The sequence below is a fragment of the Hylobates moloch genome, unplaced genomic scaffold (assembly GCF_009828535.3).
Source record: "Hylobates moloch isolate HMO894 unplaced genomic scaffold, HMol_V3 SCAFFOLD_1, whole genome shotgun sequence".
NCBI lineage: Eukaryota > Metazoa > Chordata > Mammalia > Primates > Hylobatidae > Hylobates > Hylobates moloch.
Genome location: NW_026652276.1, coordinates 76,361,248 through 76,385,184, shown reverse-complemented (window position 1 = coordinate 76,385,184; position 23,937 = coordinate 76,361,248). Strand labels below are relative to the sequence as shown.

General features: G+C 34.1%; 1 protein-coding gene and 1 long non-coding RNA gene across 6 annotated transcripts in view; one reads left to right on the top strand and one right to left on the bottom strand.

Annotated features, from left to right (window-relative positions):
* SCN9A (sodium voltage-gated channel alpha subunit 9) overlaps nt 1–23,937 on the bottom strand; it is a 178,766-nt gene that overhangs the window by 19,662 nt on the left and 135,167 nt on the right. For all 5 annotated transcript variants that reach the window (XM_032755528.1, XM_032755524.2, XM_032755526.2 and 2 more), the window contains exons 20-24: nt 22,373–22,546; nt 17,612–17,734; nt 13,095–13,376; nt 12,082–12,135; nt 10,992–11,129 (exon numbers count right to left, since the gene is read on the bottom strand). In XM_032755528.1, coding sequence (XP_032611419.1) covers nt 10,992–11,129; nt 12,082–12,135; nt 13,095–13,376; nt 17,612–17,734; nt 22,373–22,546 — 771 coding nt within the window. The remainder of the gene's footprint in view (nt 1–10,991; nt 11,130–12,081; nt 12,136–13,094; nt 13,377–17,611; nt 17,735–22,372; nt 22,547–23,937) is intronic.
* LOC116810717 (uncharacterized) overlaps nt 1–23,937 on the top strand; it is a 241,829-nt gene that overhangs the window by 155,489 nt on the left and 62,403 nt on the right. The gene's annotated exons all lie outside the window — the stretch shown is intronic.

Genomic DNA, 23,937 nt, shown 5'->3' with positions numbered 1-23,937 from the left:
ATAAAATTGAAAAACCTTTAACTAGACTAACCAAGGGAAAAAAGACAACTCAAACAATATCTGAAATGAAAGAAGGGAGACTAACACTGATAACACATAAATACAAGGAATCATAAACTATTAATGTGAACAATCATACACCATCAAATTGAATAACCTAGAAGAAATGAACTAATCTTTAGAAACATGCAACCTACTAAGACTAAATCAGCAAGAAATATTACATCTGAACAAACCAATACTGGGATAAAGAAAATAGATCAGTAATAAATTAAGTCTCCTATCCCCCCCCCAAAAAAGGAAAAGGTCACTGGTGAATTCTATTTAAAGAAGTAATATGAATTCTTCTCAAATTTTTCCAAAAAAATTGAAAAGGAGGTCAAACTCATTTTATGAGGCCAGTATTATACTGATATGAAAACCGTAAGAGTATGCTACCAGAAAAGAAAACTGCAGGCCAATATTCTTGATGAACATAGATCCAAAAATTCTCAACAAAATATTAGCAAACTGAATTCCCTAGCACATTTAAAACATCATTCACCATGATTACTTGGGATTTATCTGAGGGATGCAAATATGGTTAAACATACATAAATCAATAAATGTGATATGCTACATTAAAAAAATAAGAACAAAAATCATATGATCATCTTACTAGATGCAGACAAAGCATTTGATAAAATTCAGCGTATGTTCATAATAAAATCTCAACAAAGTGGATATGGAAGGAATGTACCTTAACAAAATAAAGCCATATATGACAAGCCCACGGCTAACATTATGCAAAAACTGAAAAGTTGGGAGCTTTTCTTCTAAGATCAGGAACAAGACAAGGATAGCGACTGTTACCACTTCTTTTTGACATAGTACTAGAAATCCCATCCATAGCAATTAGGCAAGAAAGAGAAATAAAAGACATCCATGTAAGAACGCAAGAAATAAAATTATCTGTGTTTGCTAATGACATGATCTTTATATGTAGAAAACCCTGAACACTCTACCGAGAACTGTTAAAACTGATACATAAATTCAGTAAAGTTGCAGTTTGCAAAATCAACATAGAAAAATCAGTAGCATTTCTATACATTAACAATGAGGTATCCAACAAAGAAATTAAGAAATTAATCCTATTTAAAACAGCATCAAAATAAATAAATAAAATACTTTGAAGTGAATTTAACCAGGAAAGTCAAAGATCTGTACACTGAAAACTATAAGTTGATTTAAAAAAACTGAGGAAGACACAAATAAATTGTAATATATTTCATGTTCATGTGTTGGAAGAATTAATATTGTTAAAATGTCCATCCTACCCCAAATAATCTACAGATTCAATGTAGTCCCTATCAAAATTCTAATGTCAGTTTTCACAGAAATAGTTAAAAATCCCAACATTTGAATAAAATAAAAAAGACGCTAAATGGCCAAAGCAATCTGAGCAAAAAGAACAAAGCTAGAGGCAAAATACTCTCTCATTTCAAAATATAAAGCTATGCTATTGGCATAAACACAGATATATTGGCTAACGGAAAAGGATAAAAAGCCCAGAAATAAACCCAATTATTTATAGTCAATTGATTTTCAACAAAGGTGCAAAGATAAACAATAAGGGAAAGGGAAGGACGATCTCTTCAATAAATGGCGTTGGGAAAACTGAATATTCCTTATGCAAAAGAATGAAATTGGACCCTTTCTCATACCATATTTTAAAAAATCCAAACAAGTAAAAGACTTAAATAAAAGAAATGAGACTATAAAGCTACTAGAAGAAAACATAAAAGAAAAGCTCTATGACATTTATCTGGGCAAGGATTCCTTGGCTAGGACTCTAAAAGCACAGGTAAAAAAAGATAATAAGAGACAAGTTGAATTAGATCAAACTAAAAAGGTTCTTTACAGCAAATGAAACAATAACAGAGTGGAGAGAGAGCTCATGGATTGAAATAAAGTATCTGCAAACCATACATCTGATAAAGGGCTAATATCCAACATTATACATAAAAAGCTCAAGCAACTCAACACCTAGAAAATCAATAAACCAATTGTAGAATGGGCAAATAATCTGAACAGACATTTCTCAAAAGAAGAGATATGAATGGCCAATAGATATATTAAAAAATGCTCAACATCTCTAATCATCAGGAAAATGCAAATTAAAATCCCAATGAAATATTACCTCACACCTCTTAGAATGGCTGTTATCAAAAAGATGAATGATAACAAGTGTTGATGAGGATGTGGAGGAAAAGGAACCCTTATACATTGTTAGTGAAAATGTAAATTAGTACAGCTGTTTGAGAAAAATAGCATGGAAGTTCCAAAAACAAATACAATTACCATGTAATTCAGAAATTCCACTTCTAGGTATATAGTGGTACATATTTAATTCCTTTAGAGGAATTAAAATCATTATGTCAAAGGTATACCTGCACTCCCGTGTTCATTTCAGCATTATTTACAAGAACCAAGACATATTAGGTTGGTGCAAATGCAATTGCAGTTTTTACCATTACTTTTGCTGCAATTAAAAGTAATGGCAAAAACCGCAATTAGTTTTGCACTAACCCATAGACGCAACCTGTACCCATCAACAGACAAATGAATAAAGAAAATGTGATAGGTATGCACAGTGGACTACTATACAAAACTTTAAAAGAACAAATTTTGTCATTCATCCCAATATGAATGAAACTAAAGGATGTTATGCTAAGCAAAATTAGCCAGGTACAGAAAGACAGATACCACGTGATCTCACTTACATGTAAAATGGGGTGTCGGGAGCGGGGAGGGATAGCATTAGGAGATATACCTAATGTAAATGACGAGTTAATGGGTGCCACCCACCAACATGGCACATGTATACATGTGTAACAAACCTGCACGTTGTGTACATGTACCCTAGCACTTAAAGTAAAATAAAAAATAAAAAAGTGAGAAGTCAGCATTACAGAAACAGTATATAAAGGTGGTTACCATAGGACTAGGGGAAGAGGATGTGGAGAAAGTATAAATGTTGATCAAAGGATGTACATTTTTCATTTAGACTAGAGGAATAAATCTTAAGATGGATTAAAGACTTAAATGTAAAATCTAAAACTATAAAAACCCTGGAAGACAACCTAGGCAATACCATTCAGGACATAGGCATGGGCAAAGATTTTATGATGAAGACACCAAAAGCAACTACAACAAAAACAAAAATTAACAAATGGGATCTAATTAAACTAAAGAGCTTCTGCACAGCAAAAGAAACTATCAACAGAGTAAGCAGACAGTCTACAGAATGGGAGAAAATTTTTGCAGACTATGTATCTGACAAAGGTCTAATATCCAGAATCTATAAGGAACTTAAATGAGTTTACAAGAAATAAAAAAACCCATTAAAAAGTGGGCAAAGGATATGAACAGACACTTCTGAAAAGAAGACACACATGCAACAAACAAGCATATGAAAAAAAGCTCAATGTCACTGATCATTAGAGAAATGCAAATCAAAACCACAATGAGATACCATCTCACACCAGTCAGAATGGCTATTATTAAAAAGTCAAAAAATAACAGATGCTGGCAAGGGTGTGGAGAAAAAAAGAATGCTTACACACTGTTGATGGGAGTGTAAATTAATTCAACCGTAATGGAAGACTGTGTGGCAATTCCTCAAAGACCTAAAGACAGAAATACCATTCAACCCAGCAATCCCATTACTGGTTATATACCTAAAGGGAAATACGTTGTTCTATTATAAAGACACATGCACACATATGTTTATTGGAGCACTATTCACAATGGCAAAGACATGGAATCAACTCAAATGACCATCAATGATAGACCGGATAAAGACAATGTGGTAAATATATACCATGTAATACTATGCAGCCATTAAAAAAAAAACAAGATCATATCCTTTGCAGGGACATGAATGGAGCTGGAGGCCGTTTTCATTAGTAAATGAAAGTTGATTAAAAAAAAACTGAGGAAGACACAAATAAATTGTAATATATTTCATGTTCATGTGTTGGAAGAATTAATATCGTTAAAATGTCCATACTACCCCAAATAATCTACAGATTCAATGTATTCCCTATCAAAATTCTAATGTCAGTTTTCACAGAAATAGTTAAAAATCCCAACATTTGAATAGAATAAAAAAGATGCTAAATGGCCAAAAAAGATGCTAAGGCAGGAACAGAAAACCAAATACCACATGTTCTCACTTATAAGTGGGAGCTAAATGATGAGAACACATGGACACATAAAGGGGAACAACACACACTGGGGCCTATGGGAGGGTGAAGGGTGGGAGGAGGGAGAGGATCAGGAAAAATAACTAATGCATACTGGGATTAATACCTCAGTGATGAAATAATCTGTACAACAAACCCCCATGACATGTTTACCTATGTAACAAGCCTGCACATCCTGTACATGTATCCCTGAACTTAAAATAGAAGTCAAATAAGTCACACATTAGGAAATGAAAAAAGTAAATGTATTGTATATTTCAAAATTGCTGAAAGAATAGCTTTTTAACTTTATTACCACAAAAAAATGATAAGTGGGTGACGTGATGGTTATGTTAACTAGCGTGATTGAATCTTTCTACAATGTTTATATAGATCAAAACACTGTTTTGTACCCCATAAATAAGCATGATTTTTGTCAATTAAAAATGAACAAATTTTTAAAAAGAAAAAAGCATACTACAGAACAAGATCCCTGATGAACATAGATGCAAATAACTTGATCAAAATATTAGCAAACTGAATGCAACAGCCCATTAAATGATCATGTACTATGACCAAGTGGGAGTTATCCCTAGGATGCAAGGATGGTTCAACATATGCAGACCACTAATGTGATACACCACATGATCTGAGAAGGATAAAAATCACATGATCATCAAAAGAGATTCAGAAGAAGCATTTGACAAATTTCAACACCCTTTCATAGTAAAAACTAAAAAATAAAACAAAAGCTAGGTATAGAAGTTGCTATAACTTGAAGGTTTGTCCCCTCCAAAGCTCATGTTGCAATTTAATTGCCATTGTGACAGAATCGGGAGGTGAGCCCTTTAAGAGGTGTTTAAGTTATGAGAATTTTACCCTTTTAAATGCATTAATGCTGTCATCTCAGGATTGAGTTCATTTTAAACATGCAGGTTCTGCCTCCTTTTCTCACTTATTCTCTCTTTGTGCCATGTGATACCTTACAGCATGTTATGACGCAACAAATAAGACCTCACCAGACAGCTCCTCAGTCATGAACTTTCCATCTTCCAGTACTGTGATCCCATAAGGTTTATGTTCATTATAAGTTACCCAGTCTGTGGTATTCTGTTATAGTAGCACAAATGGATGAGAACAGAGGAAATATACCTCATGATAATAAAGACTACTTGAAAATCCCACAGCTAACATCATATTCAATGGTGAAAAACTAAAAAACTTTCCTGTAAGATCAGGAATAAGACAAATATGGCTACTCTTTCCACTTGTATTTAACACAGCACTAGAAGTCCTAGCCAGAGAAATTAGGCAAGAAAAACAAGTAAAAGACATCCCAATCTGAAAGAAAAAAGTGTTTACAGATGACATTATCTTATATGGAGAGTACCCTAAAGACTCCACATGTCAGGAAAATCTGTTAGAACTAATAAACAAATTTACTAAATGTTGAAGGATATAAAATCAACATACAAAAATCACCTGTGTTTCTATACACTAATGATAAACAATCTGAAAAGAAAATTAGGAAAGAAATCCCATTTATGATAACATCAAAAGAAATAAAATACTTAGGATATGCTTAACCAAGGCATTGAAAATGTATACACTGAAAACTACAAAATGTTCATGAAGGAAATTAAAGAAGACACAAATAAATGGAAAGATCCAGTATTCACGAATTAAATGACTTAATATTGTTAAAATGCCCATACTACCCTAAGTGATCTGTGAATTCAATACAGTACATATCAAAATCCCAATAGCATTATTTACTAAAATAAAAAAACCCTAAAATTCATATGGAACCACAAAAGACTCTGAATAGCCAAAGCAATCTTAAGAAAAAAGAACCAAGTGGAAGAATCACATTTTTCTCATTTCTTATTTATTTATGTATTTATTGAGAGAGAAGATCTCACCCTGTTGCCCAGGCCAGAGTGCAGAGACATGATCATAGCTCACTGCAGCCTCATACTCTTGGGCTTGAGTGATCCTCCCACCTTAGGCTCCTAAGTAGCTAGGACTATATGTGTGTGCCATCATGCTTGGCTAATTTTTAAATATCTTTGTGGAGAAGGAGTCTTTCTATCTTGCCCAGGCTGGTCTCAAACTCTTGGCCACAAGTGATCCTCCAGCCTTAGCCTCCCAAGTTGCTGGGATTATAAGCATGAGCCACTGCACCCAGTCCCACAGGTCCTCATTTCAAAATGTGTAACAAAGCTACAACAATTAAAATAGTATGGTCCTGACATAAAACAAATATATAGGCCAATGAAACAGGATAGAGAGCCCAGAAATAAACCTATGCATAAATAGTTAACTCATATTCAACAGGGGTGCCAAGAATAAATACACAATAGAAAAGAGGCCACTCAACAAATGATGTTGGGAAAACTGGATATTCACATATAAAAAAATAAAATTGAATTCTTATATCATACACAAAAATAAACTCAAAATAGATTAAACATTTAAACCTAAGATCTGAAAACTGTAAAACTCGTAGAAGAAAACATAGCAGGAAAGCTTCATGATACTGTTTCTGACAATGATTTCTTGGAAATGACTCCAAAATTCAAACAAGAGCAAAAATAGACAATTGAGACCATATCAAACTAAAAAGCTTTGGGAAAAAAAGGAAGCATTCAAGAGGGTGAAAAAGCAACCTACAGAATGGGAGAAAATATTTCCAACTATATATCTAATAAATGGTTAATATCCAAAATATATACAGAACTTCTGCAACTTAAGAAGGCATGCAAATGGCCAACAGGTATATGAAAAGATGCTCAATATCACTAATCATCAGAAAATTCAAATAAAAACTAATGAGGGCCAGGTGTGGTGGCTCATGCCTGTTATCCCAGCACTTTGGGAGGCCAAGGTGGGTGGATCATGAGGTCAGGAGATCAAGACCATCCTGGCCAACATGGTGAAACCCCATCTCTACTAAAAATACAAAAATTAGCTGGGCATGGTGGCACATGCCTGTAATCCCAGCTACTTGGGAGGCTGAGGTAGGAGAATCACTTGAACCAGGGAGTCGGAGGTTGCAGTGAGCCAAGATCGTGCCACTGCACTCCAGCCTGGTGACAGAGCAAGACTCCTTCAAAAACAAACAAACAAACAAACAACAATAAAAAACTGTAATGAGATATCATCTCATACCTGCTAGGATGGCTATTACCAAAAACAAAAACAAAAACCACACAAATCAAAAGATAATAGGTGTTGGCAAGGATATGGAGAAATTAGAACCTTTGTATATTGTTGGAATGTAAAATGATGTAGCTGCCATAGAAAACCGTATGAAAGTTCCTGAAAAAATTAAAAATATAACTACCATATGATCTAGCAATGCCACATCTGAGCGTATTTTAAAAATTTGAACTCAGGATCTCAGAGTCCACACTTCCATGTTCACTTCAGCACTATTTACTATATCCAAGTATGAAAACAACCTAAATGTCTATTGATGAATGATGGGATAGAAAATGTGGTATTTGTATACCTGCGTGTGCGTGCACACACACACACACACACACTCAAACACACACTATTCGGCCTTATAAAGAAGGAAATCCTGCCATATGCAACAACTTGAATGAACCTAGATAAATTTATGCTGAGTGAAGTCACAGAGAAAATATTGCATAATTCCACTTCTATGAAGTAACTAAAATAGTCAAACTCATGGAAACAGAGAGAAGAATGGTGATTGCCAGGGCATGAAAGGATGGGAGAATGGAGAATTGCTATTCAACAGGAATAAAGTTTCAATTATGCAAGATGAATAAGTTCTAGGGACTTCCTGTAGTACTTCCTGCCTATAGTTAACAATATATACAGTATACTTAAAAATTTTGTTAAGCAGGTAGATCTCATATTAAGTGTTCTTACCACAATAATTAAAATTAGGAAAGGCAAATAAAAGGATACCACTTTCATTTGTTTTTTTTTTTTTCCTTTGGAATAAATGAATTCATCACAAAGCATCTACTACATACTTCTACATAGCATGTGTTAACTAATTGAAGTGTTGGTCATGTTTTTTCAGGGAAGAGTGGAAAGAAATTCTAAATCATTCAGAAAAGGTCAGAAAATAAAAGCTATACTTAGATTGCAAGATGAAATACTGGAAGAATGATAGGGGATATGAGTTTTTGATGCTTCTAAATCAGTAACTCTTTCCTGACTTTAGTGGTGATAGTATCAACCCATCCTATTTTACTTCCTGCAGTAGAAATGTTGTTGTCAGAATAACATTAACAAGCAGGAAGATTAAAGTCAATTGGACGTTGGCTGTTTTATTCATGCTTATACTGCTCTTTCTAGACATGTTTAATTTATCCTATGCAGGGAAGACTGAGGAATTACTTGTGTGTGCTTATATATTACATATATATATATATTGCTTAAGTTGAGAAAAATAAATTGAAAATCAGGGTACATTTTATAAAATGTAAAATGGAACATGAGATTTAAAAATCTTTAAAAATAAATATCTGTATTTGTAAATGTCAGGATAAATAATGCAATATTTACTAAATTTTTGTCTACTTGTGAATAGTCAGTCATACACACTAATGACATTTTGGTACATGTAGCATCTTCTTAGATGCTAAGCTAGTACCTGAAATTATTATTCTCTTTTGTAATTCTACCATTTAGTCTCCAAAGATCTCTTTTTGTATATAGGTGGTACCACAACCAGAGTATCTCAGTTAGTTGACAAGAAACTCCAGACTTAGATTCCTTTATCTCTTGCAAATCACAAGCAATACTGTAGATTCTACCCTCTAAAATGTTTTAATGGAACGTATTTCCTATTCTCCATTGCCACACAGGACTAATTTGGAGACTAAGTGTGGTCCAGGTGGCAGGTCAAGCAGGGTCTGAAATAGTCCTTGGTCTTTCCCTAGTCATTTTGTGCATCACCACTAGATTAATTTTTTTTAAAGCTCAGTCTCAGACTCTAGAAAAAGCAATTCCGGAGCTAGATCCATAATGAAACTGTCAGGCCATGTGCAAATAAGACAGTTTTTATTAGCTGTCTTATTTGCAATAAGGCCATGTGCAAATAAGATAATTTTTCGGAGAGGTTAAATGAGGATACTATGCCTTTTAGATTTGTTGTAAAATTTGACTACAATTTTGTTAGAAGTATTTTACACAGGATCTGACATATCGTGGAGTCTTAAAAAACATCAATCTCCTGCTTGCATGTTCTTCCCTACTCAACATATATGAATGAAACACCAGCTGCTACTAAAAAAGGTCTAATACAGCTTTTTATATCTAATCTCAGGCAGGTCAAAACCTCCTCTTTTACTATTTCTCCAAATCTTAAATTTCTTCAAAACCAAAAGCACTGCTATCCCCCCTGAACTGCTGCCTCTTTTATCAACACAATTCGTTTGCTCATTCATTTCTGTTTCCCTCCATGTGGGTTAGCCATTCTTTTGCCTCTCAGTTGCTACATGTCTTCTTTCTCACCTTCCAAAGCCTTCTCAATTGTCACATATTTCATAAACCATTCTATAGCAGCATCTATTTTTACTCTGACTGTCATATATATTTTTTGTGCTTGTTAATTTTTCTTATTGTATTTATCATGATTTTAGTATTTGGGGATAGAGCATAGTAGAGAGTTTAATAAAGTACAAGATACATCGAATTTACTACTGACTCTATCTAACCTTCATCACATACTCGATATATGACCTTGGGTAAGTCACTTAACCTCTGTGCCTTTCCTCATTTATGAAAGAGACTCTGTAATAATACCTTTTGTGATTGATGTTATGGGTTGGATTGTGTGCCCTAAGAAGGTACATATAAGTCCTAACCCTTAGCACTTCAGAATGTGACCTTATTTGAAAATAATGTCATTGCAGATGTAATTAAGATGAAGTCACACTGGAGTGGAGTGGGCTCTTAATCCAGTGTGACTGGCATCCTTACTAGCAGAGGAGAAAGACACACAGAGGGAAAATGGCATGTCACTATGAAGGGAGAGATTGGAGTTCTGTTGGCATAAACCAAGAAACACCTGGGCTACCAGAAGCTGGAAGAGGCAATAAGATATACTTCCTTAGAGGCTTTAAAGAGAACATGGACCTGCTGACACTTTGAATTTGGAATTCTAACCTCCAAAAGTGTGAGAGAATATATTTCTCTTGTTTTAAGCCCTCAGGTTTGTATTATCCTGTTCTCATAGGTCAAAGAAACTAATACAGTTGATGTGAAGTTTAATTAATTAAAAATTTCAGAAGATTGCCCAAATTACAGTATTCAACAAGTCTTAATTTTCATTACCTGTGTTATTTATTCCGCTATGATATAAACTCCTTGAGCTCAGGAACCATATCTTACATTGGTCTCCCCAATATATATTACACAAAATAAAATAAATAACTACTTATAAAATGTGTTTTGAATAGTGTATTGATTTTTCTTAATTATTCAATCCTCTATAGGAAACATTGGAAAAAACAGAATAGTTGATATATTGCTCGAAACCTATGGGTTTAACCTAAATCATAAGTTAGCCAGAACCTATTATTTAGAAAATTGTTCTCTGTGCAAAAATGAATAAGATTAAGCATATTTGTAATTGTATACTAGTCAATTATTTGAAAAACAAATGAAGTTCTAATAAAACTAATCATGAATTGATATCAAATTAAACTTTACATTATCTTTTTTGGAAAATAATTGTTCATCGCTTTCATTGTAATGAAAAATATTTGAAATACTTATCTTCTTTTTCTGTTGGTTGAAATTATCTATGATGACACCAATGAACAAGTTCAAAGTGAAGAATGACCCAAAGATGATAAAGATGACAAAATAAATATACATGTAGAGGCTATATTCATATTTGGGCTGCTTGTCTACCTATAAAATTTACAAAAGTTAGCATTATATGGACAATAACATTCATTATTTTCTTTTTCACATGGTTTGACAAGGTAATTCAAACAGTGCTATTCTAGGTAAACATAGGATTTAAGAAGCCATAGCATTGTTGAGGTTTAACATAATCACTCTTGACAATTTATTCAACATGTATTCATTACATACTTATTATTTAATTTATTACATACTTATATAATAAATAATATAATCTTCAAATAACTACAAAGGGCTTAATCATATGCATATTTGTGCTCATATTGGTAGGAAAATTCAATAACTAAGTGACATACCATGATTTCCAAAAGTACTGTAAATGAGACATTATCATATTTATATACATTTTGCCATGTATTTTCATTTGATTCCAAATATGTCTTTATTAGATTTTATAAAAATATTACCTACGGAGTAATCACTAAAGTTTCTTAGCATGGAAGTTATTCCACATAAACTCATCCAAGGTGTTTTAAAATGTAAAAAGAGTAAAAGCTATACATTAAAATTATTTTATTTTTATTTTGATAAGTGAATATTTACTGAGCATTTAGTAATGCCGGCCTGCACTAAGTGCTCTGCTTCTATTTTCTTGTTGGGTCCTCACAACACTATGGAGTACGCATTGGATGATTATAGACATTTATTAGACAAATGATAGATTCACTAAATTATAGACAAATAAACTAAGTCTCAAGAAGGTAAGGTAATTTGCCCAAAGTCAGTTGTAGAGCTTGGATGATGTGGTACAGCTAGAATTTGAATCGGGCTCTATCTCCAACTGCTGTACTCACAACCACTAGGCTACTATCATGTGGATGTTCTTCATTGTCTGTGTGAGTCCCAAGGGCTTCATGAAGTTATAGTTTGGAAATCACTGAAATAAACTAAGAAGCTTTTAAAAATAAAGTTTAGTGCTAAGATAATCAATACTTACATTAACAGAATCCACCGCTGCATACATAATAATTGTCCATCCCTTAAACGTTGCCTTTAAGAATAACATTAATAGAATCTGAATGTTAAGCTCATATTCTAAAATAGCCATAAACATAGTTTTGTCTGTTTAATGTTACCACAATTATTAATACTAGTAAGTTTTTCTGTATTCAACATGTCCATTTAATATAAAGATTTTTTTTAAAAAATAGGACATATTCCCAAGTAACATTCTAAATCTTAGTCCTAGTTAATTATTTCCAAATTGTTACAATTGCCTGTGAATTTTGCACATAACCTTTTATTTTTTAAAGGTGAAGGAAAATTTTATGAATAAGACAGGAAACATCTTTTCTCCATTTTTTAAAGGGTTTTCCATGCCTGTGGGAAGTTCCTCTCATCCCTTCATAGTGTGAAGCAGGAAGTCCAAAAACGTTCATTTTTGAAGCAATATTTGAATGATGCAAGATGGGAGTCCACATGACACCAAACAGTCAATTATAAATTAATAACTCAAATGCAACAGAACCCATGCTTCTTATTCATGTAGGAACATGTTCTAGGAAAGACCAACACTTTTTTTTTTTTTTTTTTTTTGAGACAGTGTCGCTCTGTAGCCCAGGCTGGAGTGCAGTGGCGCGATCTTGGCCCACTGCAACCTCTGCTTCCCGAGTTCACGCGATTCTCCTGCCTCAGCCTCCTAAGTAGCTAGGATTACAGGCGCCTGCCACCACACCTGGCTAATTTTTTTGTATTTTTAGTAGAGATGGGGTTTCACTATGTTGGCCAGACTGGTCTCGAACTCCTGACCTCATGATCTGCCCAACTTGGCCTCCCAAAGTGAAGAGATTACAGGCATGAGCCACTGTGCCCAGCCAAGACTGGCACTGTTTTAAAAACCACACAGTATTTTATCTTCAATTTATAATTAATAGACTATTTAAAGAATAACTTATATCCTTCGTCCAATATCTATTAAAATACCAAGCATTCATGAAAGGGGACACTTACAACTTGAAGCAGAGATAGGTAACCAAGTCCGACATTATCAAAGTTCACTTTCAGGTTTTTCCATCGCACATTTTGACTAACATTCATAAGGGCAAAACATTCGGAACGATTTGGAACTTGAGTTGCAGGAAACCGTGACCCATCTGTGGTGTTAATACACTCGTAGAACTTGCCAGCAAACAAATTTACTCCCATGATGCTGAATATCAGCCAGAATATAAGACACACAAGTAGCACATTCATGATGGAAGGAATTGCTCCTATGAGTGCATTCACAACCACCTAGTATTCAAAAGAAAGAAAAGCATGATTAGGATTAGTAAGATGTTAAATAGCCAACATGAAAGAAATGCCATGCAGACATAAACAAACTAGAAAAGCCGCCCTTAAATATCTAAGACATCAAACCAACCAACTGACTCATGTTTATTAAATGCCTACTCTACACTCAGCAGTGTGCCAAGCAAGACAAAATAAGACATGAACTCTGTGATCACAAGGCTTACAAATTACATGATTATCACACAATAAAATTATTAGCAAAATATAAGACAAAATAACTAAGATAATATAATAGCTTAAATAAATGTAAAATAAAAATATTAAACCAAAACCTGTTATTGATAAGGTAAACCTGTAAAATCTGTACACTCTGGAAAAAAAAGAAATGTATAAACATAAGTGAAAAATATATATTTATATACATTTAAATGTTCATGATCCTATTATTACCACCATTAAAGATGCCCCCATAGAGAAACTATTGGTGTATGTCAGCTGGAATTATGACTGGATGTCATTTTAATTTAATTTAATTATTTTCTTTTCTTATTCTCTTTTTTTGAGACATTGTCTACAAAAGGATTGAGAATCTTTAAATGGTTTGAATCCTTTAGATTTGGCTGGTTCTACGAAATAAGAGCAATCTTTTAAAATTTATTATTATTACTCTAAATACTTTATATGTAAGCCTTTGACTAAATATATATAGTGCTGGCCTCGGTTAAGGCAAAAATTAGGAACAGTTTTTCTTTAATCCTTTCTTTATTTCTGCTTTTCAGCATTTGTACTGCTATTGACCACCAGTTTGTCTTGCCACTCCAGTTTTCCTCCAGGGCAATTGCTGTAGCATTTAACACTCTCCGGATATTCTCATTTACTTAATCCTTCAAAACCTACCTGTCATCTTACACTTCAGCTTGAGCTCCCATTCAAGTACAAATGTGTTAAAGATTAACCTGTTAGGGAAGGAGCATTGGGATCCTTCTTTTCTGCAATGTATTAAGCAGGTTCTCAAGATGCTTTAAAATAGAGAAATACTAAGGATCTCTGACTAATAATCAGATCATCTAGGGAGGACGTTTGCAAACATTTTTATAAATATTTTTAGGCTTTGTGGGTTCTATCTCCTTTGCAACTATTCAACTCTGCCATGGTAGTCATAGGTCATACATAAACAAACTGGTATGGCTGGGTTCCAAGAACATTTTCTTACAGGCTGGGGTTTGTTGACCTTTGGTCCAGAGCAATGATTATTTGGAGTTCATGGACCTGTAGAGGTTCCCTGGGGGCATGAAATTATATAACAAACATTATGGTTGTGCTGTCTTTCTGGAAAGACCATTCTTATTTTCATCAGATTCTTATAGTCTATGTGACCTCAGAAAAGATTAGGAGGAATAGGAATAAAGAATGAAGTTCAAAGTAGCCAGCTCTTAATAGAGCCTACCTTTTCATGCTCATTTCCTGCTGCCCTCCCCTGCTATGTTTATCACCTAGGCACACTGATACATCTAGTCACTGACCAAGCACACCTTGCACACTCTATTCTGTGCCTCTCTACCATGTGGTATCACTGCCTTGAATGCCTATCTGCCTATGATTTGGGGTTTACTCTTCAGTCATGAAATGTCTGAAATGTCACCACCTTGTGATGTCTTCCCAGACTTCCCTGGATAGCCACTCCCTCCTGTATATTCCTGTATCATTATGTGCCCCTGTCTGTCTCTCTTGTAACCATTGACCCTACTCACTCTTTGGGGACCGGGGTCTATGTACCACTGTACTCTGTGTTTTTTATACCACAACACCTGACACATAGTTGGTGTTTAAAATGTTTTTCTAAAAAATGTGAGTAATGATGGAATCATGGGTCTCTGAGAAAGACAGGCACCTATTGGTCTGATGAGAAGCCAGTTGGGAAAGCTAAAGAGCCTAAGGACTCAAACAAGCTGACCACAATATGCCTCAAATGCATTATTTCATTATTTCATTTATCCTTCAAAATAGCCCTGCGGCATGAATGTATGTCTCTTTTTGCATGGTTAACAAATGTAACTAAATAGACATTTGCCCCTCAAAATATACTAAACTATTCTCCTGCATCCAATTCACCTGTAATACAGTTAAAGAACAAAGAGCAAACAGAGTTAAATAGTGGGCTGGCTTAATCACTGAAGGAAGTGGTTTTGTAGGGGAAAGTTCTGATAGATTGTAACATTCTATTGATGCTCAAAAAATTAAGTTAATGTCAATGAATTCTAATACCACCTTTCTGCACAAAATGAAACTTGTAATTTTCAACTTGTAGATAGAATATTTTTGAATTGTGCTTATGAACTTTTTTGTATAATCATGATCTTTCTTATATACTTGGAAACCATTATACACTGGATACTTAAAATAGCAGAGATTGCAGTCATAATTAGGTTTGTAGGGATAACAGTGAAGATTTGGTAGGCTGAAAGATCTCTAATGTTCACTTGAGGCTGGTTAAAACCCAAATTTCTTATCCCCATCCTGGAGTTTCTGACTCAGTAGGTCTGGGGTGAGATCCAAGAATTTGCTTTTTTTTTTTTGATACAGAGTCTTGCTCTGTTGCCCAGGCTGGAGTGCAGTTGCATGATCTCGGCTCACTGCAACCTCCGCCTCCTGGGTTCAAGCGATTCTTCTGCCTCAGCCTCCCTAGTAGCTGGGACTACAGGTGAGCACCACTATGCCCAGGTGATTTTGTATTTTTAGTACAGATGGGGTTTCAGCATATTGGCCAGGCTGGTCTCGAACTCCTGACCTCATGATCCGCTCGTCTTTTTAATAAGTTTGTAGATAATGCTAATAGCTGGTCAGTAAACCACACTTAAAGTATCAGTAAGCTGGACTAATCTCCATGTTAAATTGCTCAGAGATGGTAAGGTACGGAGGCAGTTAAGTAAACAAATAAGTAAAATACAATACAATGAGGATTTTAGGTGTCTGAACAGAGAGAGAATATCCAGTTATGTCTGCTGGTGGACAGACAAGGCAACTTTAAATTGAGCCTTAAAGGACAGATAGGTGTTTGTCTGATATACAGACGGGTTAGGGTTGGGGCAGGGCAGGGGAAGGATTCCAGAAGAGAGGCATAAAATAACAGGTATAAATCTGGAGAAGAAATTTTAGAAGAGTACAAACACATGAGGATATGGACTAATTACAGAAAATAAAGTTGTTGTCCTCCATGTGTGTTACAAAGTTGCTGGTTTAATACAATCCTTAAAGCTAGGTTATGGTGGTAGTTATTCATTATAACTTGTTTGTCTCTGCTAATTGAGTGTCTTTTCAGGCACTCTGCAGCCTAAGTGCAAATTAAGTAAACTCTCTGAGCTTTAGTTTTCTCAAATATAATTTAGTTATAATTCCACTTACTTTGCAATGTTATTTTAAAGGTGAAATTAAATGTGATGGCTGATGCTGTCTCACTTACCTATCTTTTCTAATGCTCCTTACCCAGGTAGTTCCTTAAACAAATATTATTTGAACACCTGATATAAGTAGGTCTTTGACTACTTATGTATGAGAGATGATGTTAGGACTAATAGTTTCCCCTTTCACTTGGACTTCCTAGCACAGGGATTTCCATTTAATATGGAAAAAGTCACTCATTTGGATCATTCTATTGTTTGACAATATTTGATAAAGGCAGGATTACTGCGATTAACTTATTCCCTTGTTAAACAATATGCACTGAAATACTGTGTGTGTATATATAGAGAGGATGCATATATATACTAATATGTACAGTAAATGAAATACTATACATACATATACTATATATGCATATTTATATATAGTATTTCATATTCTGTATATATTAATATATAATAGTATATACTAATGAGTATTATACTATTTTTAGTACTATACCAGTATATACTAATGAGTATTATACTATTTTTGTAATATACTATTTAATTAATGCTATAATTAGTATTTATATATTAGTATGCATATATACCATTAGTATATATAATATGCATATATACTATTAGTATATGTAATATGCATATATATACTATTGGTATATATAATATGCATATATATGCCATATGTATATATGTATATGTATGTACACACACATACATAAACAGCCCAGGTATTTATGTAAATAGAAATAACTCATAATTTCTACATACCCATTGTTTTTATATTTTAAACCCCATTAAAAAATAAGAATATTATAAAGTTTAGTATTTTCTTACCCTCATTCCTTCAAATCTAGATAAGGCTCTTAGAGGTCTTAAAGCTCTCAGGGTCCGAAGGGATTTAATGGGGCCGAGATCTGAGTAGCCAAGAGTGTTTGCCACTAAAGTAACCAAAGAGACCTATAAAAATAACATTTTCATTAATTGTGTCAATAAAATGATGAAGCATAAAAGGAAAAAGTCAATTTTGAAACTCACTAAAAGTAACTCAACAGGAACAGTAAGATTGTATACATGGAGTTGTGTAGTCAATGCCTAAAAATAGGGTAAGGTGGATGTTTCTGTAAGGAAACAGATTTAAAAGAAGGTTAACCAAAATAAGAAGCAATAATGTAAGCAAAGTAAGTTGTTTATTCTGTTTGAATAGAAATCATGCATATGCTTTTCACACTTTTGTAATCAATTGTTTTGTAATTGCTTATTAAATCTAAAAATTTAATTAGAACAATGGTGAACATTTTAATTATAAAACTCAGGTCAAAATGAAGTGTGTGATTCTGAAGCTAAGCCCTAAAAGTGTGGTATTCACTCAACTAAATCTATGTCTTAGTATAAATCTTATTAAAAAACATTTTGAAGACTCATGATTTTGAGTTGGGGCAAATTCTCAACGAGATTGCTTCTGCCCTACAATTTCTAAGGATTAGCACCAAAGATCTACTAAATAGCTTTTCATGGGAGAAAAATCATAATTGTACTGAAGAGAGAATGCGAGTAGCTGATCTCATTGGCTTCACAATCAATATAGATATAATAAGAGCTTCATCATGTTAGATAGATCAGCCACAATTACCATAACCAGTATCCAAAAGAAATTTGAGTTCTTATCATAAATTATCTTAAGAAAGAACATGAACAGCAATAAAATCTATACACATTTCAGTTACACAGCAGTGAGCTCCTCAATGACCTTAGATCTGGATCTATAAATGCATTTACTCTCTGAATTAGTTCCATGGAAAATATTCATTTGCCTCACATCCTGTGTAGCAGCAGACGATGTCTAAGAAAAATGTCTGGAATGCAGTTCTTCATTACGAATAAGTTAGTGACTGAGAGATTCAAGTTTTCAAGGGAAGAATAGGAACACATGAGAGCCAACTTTATATATTTCTCTGTTTCAGGAGTAGAAAAAGTCATTGTTCACAAAAAGTTCATTGCCGTTACCATCAGAGACAGGTAAACTGATTTATGAAGCAGGAGGTGTTTGAAAGTGCTCATCCTCATGTAGTATTTCCAAATGTCTCACTAAATGTAACATGGCTTTTTTTAATTCCTAAAGCTATGTATTTAGCAGAATAAATTGCTCCTCATGCCACTCTTAAATTTGCCCAGTCATTCATATCCGTTATTTTCCACTTAAGAACACTTGCAAATATGTATGCTCCCTCTTTAATCAGAAAAAAAAAATGTTTTTAATGTTTTGCTGTAGTTTGAATGTTTGTCTCTTCTGAAACTCATGTTGAAACTTAATTCCCAATATAACAGTATTAAGAGGCAGAGCCTTTAAACGGTGATGAGGTCATGAAGGCTCTACCTTCATGAATGGAATATAGAGTAAGGGCTTAATGGGTTATCATGGGAGTGAGTTAGATATCACAAGAGTGGGTTTATTAGAAAACCCAGTTTGGCTCTCAGTGAACACCCCTCGCCATGTGATGCCATGAGCTGCCTTGGGACTCTCCAGTGTGCCCACCAGCAAGAAAGTTCTCACCAGATGTGGACCCTTCACCTTAGACTTCCCAGCTTCCAGAACTTTAAGAAATAAATTTCTTTATTGAATAACCAATCTCAGGTATTCAGTTACAGCAATAAAAGGTAGACTAAGACTGGTCTGTTATAATTGATACAGCCCCTAAAATACTAATAGGTCTGTTCTCCAAGCCACTGTTAAGTGAGTTTTATGACACGGAATATATGCATATTATTAAGAAGATTATGGTATAGTTTGTAACTGAGAATATATATGCATATATATTCATATCTTTCTATAAACACACATGTATATATATAAATATATGCCTGTACTGATGAACACTGTTTAATCAAGTAAGTTTCAAATAACCCAGAAGCCTGCAGAAATCAGACGAGTCCATTCTCTGCGTAGCAAATAATATAAGCAGTTCTGAAATCTGAATATACAACAGAATCATCTGTAGAGCTTGTTACAACGATTTGCCACATTCAACCCCAGAGTTTCTGATTCAGTAGGTCTTGGGATTGGGGGCAGAATTTGCATCTCTTATGAGTTCTCACTTACATATGCCAATGTTTTCAGTTTTGAGACTATGATTCAAGAACAACTGCTGCAGATAAGTTTCTATACTTTTCAGGAAAAAAAAAAAAAATCAGCCACTCCCCCAAATCTGCATCCTGATATTTGCATCTTTATCAGCAAGAATATTGTGTGGAGCTTTACTCTCTGTGCTTTGCATTATATTTGTTCGTTTCCAAAATATTAAATAATATTTCAAATTGGAGTTGTTTATCTCCCTGATTTCTGCACATTACATACCCCTGAACAGGAGGTTATACTCATTGAGAATCATCACTTTAAATTTTCAAATATAAAACAATTTCCATTAAACAGCCATATCTCTTAATTTAAAATAAGTTCAATTTTACTTGTAAACCTTCATTTCTTACACTGAATGATGAAAATGAGTATATTTATGATAATATTTTAAAGATTTTATAACATCTAAAATATTGTATAATTTTTTAAGAGAGAGGCCCTGTCATATTTACAGTTTAAGAGAAAAGAAAATCTACATTCCTTCTATAATTTCTTCTTATTTGGGGCAGCCTTTCTTCAAAACTGCTATATTACAAAAATACCCATTTTATCATTTTTCATTTTCTAGGCAGTAACTGATAACTTGATATATGAATGATTAATTGAAAAACAACAAGAAATCATTACTATATCAAAAGTTAGAATTCTCGTAGCGGAAACCCAAGATAACACATATAAGGTGTAATATATAGCTACGTTAAAAATTTGTTCATGTTACATATTATAGAAAAAAGTTATTGTTTTTAACATTTAATATGTTGTGTGATTAAGAAAACAAAAGTTATTATTACTATTTTTTTTGAGATGGAGTCTCACCCTGTCACCCAAGCTGGAGTGCAGTGGCACGATCTTGGCTCACTGAAACCTCTGCCTACTGGGTTCAAGCGATTCTCCTGCCTCAGCCTCCTGAGTAGCTGGGATTACAGGCACCTGCCACCATGTCTGGCTGATTTTTTGTATTTTTTAGTAGAGACGGGGTTTCACCATATTGGCCAGGCTAGTCTCAAAGTCGTGACCTCAGGTGATCCACCCGCCTCGGCCTCTCAAAGTGCTGGGATTACAGGCGTGAGCCACCACGCCTGGCCAGAAGCCAAAAGTTTATGAAGCTTTGAATAACAGTTGAGAAATTGAACTTTTCAGTAAATATGGCTAATTTGGTAGCATTTTGCAGTCAGATTTTACTATTTATGATCATGCTTACTTGTGATTTTCTAATCCATGTATGATGCTGTATGAATTCAACTTTTCTTAAAAGCTCGATAATGCAAACCCTTAGTTAAATTTTAAAGCACTTATTGGCATATAAAAATTTGCGTGTTGACCTCTAATTATGTCAGGCATCATATGGAAAACAAATCTCTAAAAAGTATGACTGATTATAGGATGTTTCTTCCCTAAACACAAAGGTTAGGTTTCCGAAAATCTAGAAGAATTAGTAAAAGATAAAGAACATATCATTCTGAGAAAAGTAAGAACTGGGAGATTGAGGTTATAAAACAATGTAAGAAAGCCATTTTAATTAATACAAAATATGTCATATATATTATTAAATTATATTATTAAAATATAAAATAATTAGAGTACATTCAATGAAATGATAATAGTGGGTATTGTACTGTTAGTTTCTATTTGAGAGTCCTTGATCTCACTGACTGTTTTAAGATTTCTTCTCCATCTCAATCAGAAGCCTGTAAAAATATTTCTGCTTTGTTAAAATAATATGTAAACTAAAGAATTATTATGTATTTTCCATCATCCAAGTATTCAACAATTCTTTGAATTTATTATCTAAAATTGTTACATTAACAATAATGCCTACTCCTCTGCCCCACTGCCATTCTGGAGATGAAGAGCAAGTTGCATATTTGAGATAGAGACAATTGTGTCTCATTTTGTTTTTTCCTATAATTGGGTCTGAAGTAGATATTTTAAAATTTCATGACTTCTCTCTCCCCAAATACAAAGTTAACTTTGTATTTTTATAATGATTTTTAGAAAAATTTATCTCACATATCAGCCAACTTGATATACCCCTCATCCTCTCTTATCTTCCAATTTTACATTGTGAATAATCATCATTTCCTCTCTTTAATCTGTGTCTCTGCCCTTTTATCATCTCCCACTTCTAAATTTTGTTTTATTCTTAACAGGAATGACATTCAAATCATAATTTTTTTTAAAAAAAATCACATCTCCTTTGCAGAAAACATAAAAAAACTCAATTATAAATGTTACAATGTCACAGAAATAATTTACATTTGTTGAATGATTTCTGTTCTAATATTCCTCACAGATATATTTCCACTGGCTGTGCTAATATTTCTAAAAGAATAAACCTATAGCCTGAAAGTATATGAAGCTTAACAAAATTAAAATATGATAATATACAATACTGGTGAAGGTTTTTTCACAACACACAGTAAGAATAAATCCTCTTTTAAAATGTACTCAAAAGTACCTACATCAACAATTAGGAAATCCAGCCAACACCACGCATTGGTGAAATATGTTTTATAACCATATGCTATCCATTTTAGAAGCATTTCCAGAATGAAGACGTAAGTGAAGATCTTGTCTGCATACTCCAGGATAATCTTAATGGTCTTTTTCCTTTCTATATAAATATCTTCAAAAGCCTGTGGAAATAATATTCAAGTTTCAATCATGTACAACTTAAGCTTTATGATTCATAAAAAACCAGGAAAAATACAATTCTAAGGCTAAGACCACTGAAACATAATATTGACATGGGCCAGCTGACATTTTTTCTGGTTTACAGTTATCACATAAGTTAGTTCTAGCCTTCTCACCAGTGCTGCTGCTGGTCTTCAGAGGTCAAGAGAAAGTGCAAAAGAATGACGCGTGATCTCTGACACCTGATCATTTCCACCTCCATCGGATTCCTCCTCTTTCTCCATTAAAATTGGATAAGTCCTAACAATTTAAGATATGATCCCATGGCCAGCCACTGTTATAAACTTTTCACATCCTACATTCCCCTTTTTCCCTACCAGTAGGATGTGGAGCCTCTCTTTCAGCTCTCAAATGCTTGTGCATCCCAGTGCCTAGCACCATGTTAATAACAGCAGCAGGAAAGGAAAGATTTGCTAAATGAATGACTGCAGTAGCTTAATAGGCCTATAGAACACAGAGGATGTTTTTTCTTTGACTATTCATCCATATATTATCCTTCAAAGCTTCAGCTCTAAAAATCACTGTTCTATTCTCTCCATGAATGCGGTACTTCCTATGCTTTCCAAGAAATTTTAGTAAGTGACACACAACAATATTATGTGACAACATTAGGTGAGTTTTATCTGATTTAGGGCTTACGCTTTACTGTTACTAATTTTGGTTATCACTCATTTACTTCTATTTTGTGTATGCTCTTCTGTCTGAGGAGCCACAACACAGTGAAAGGATAGAGTGACTTTGACTATAGACTTCAGCCACATGTCCCTTGACAAAGAATTTGAATGGACTGAAAAATTGGGCTCATTGTTGCAGTGAGCCAAGATCACACCCCTGCACTCTAGCCTGGGCGACAGAGCGAGACTCTGTCGGAAAAAAAAAAAAAAAAAGAAAGGCTCATTGAGACACTGAAAATGATTGCTGATCTCAACAGGTCAAAAGCGTTAGAACTTTCTCTTTCAGATCAAAACACTATTAACCCTGTTGGATAAAATGAAAGTCAAAGACCTGTATCCTTCGTGGTTAATATTATATTTATTACCTGTCTACAGTCATGAACTTGTGCCATTCAGATTCTTCTTATTCTACGTTCTGCTACCAATACTCTAAAATTATCCTTAGCAGTTTTGGGAAACTGTTGGTATCAATATAGAAGAAAAGAGACAAGTTGGGGCAGAAAGACTGAACGGACCTACTAAGATGCAAAAAGAAGGTCCCAGCAGTTGGCAGAGGTTCTGAAATTCAATGGAATTGAAGTGCAGAGGGAGGCTTCTAGCCCTCAGGATTTTCCTCCCTGCCACTCCACCCCCAAGTTCTAGAGGAATCAGGCAAGCCA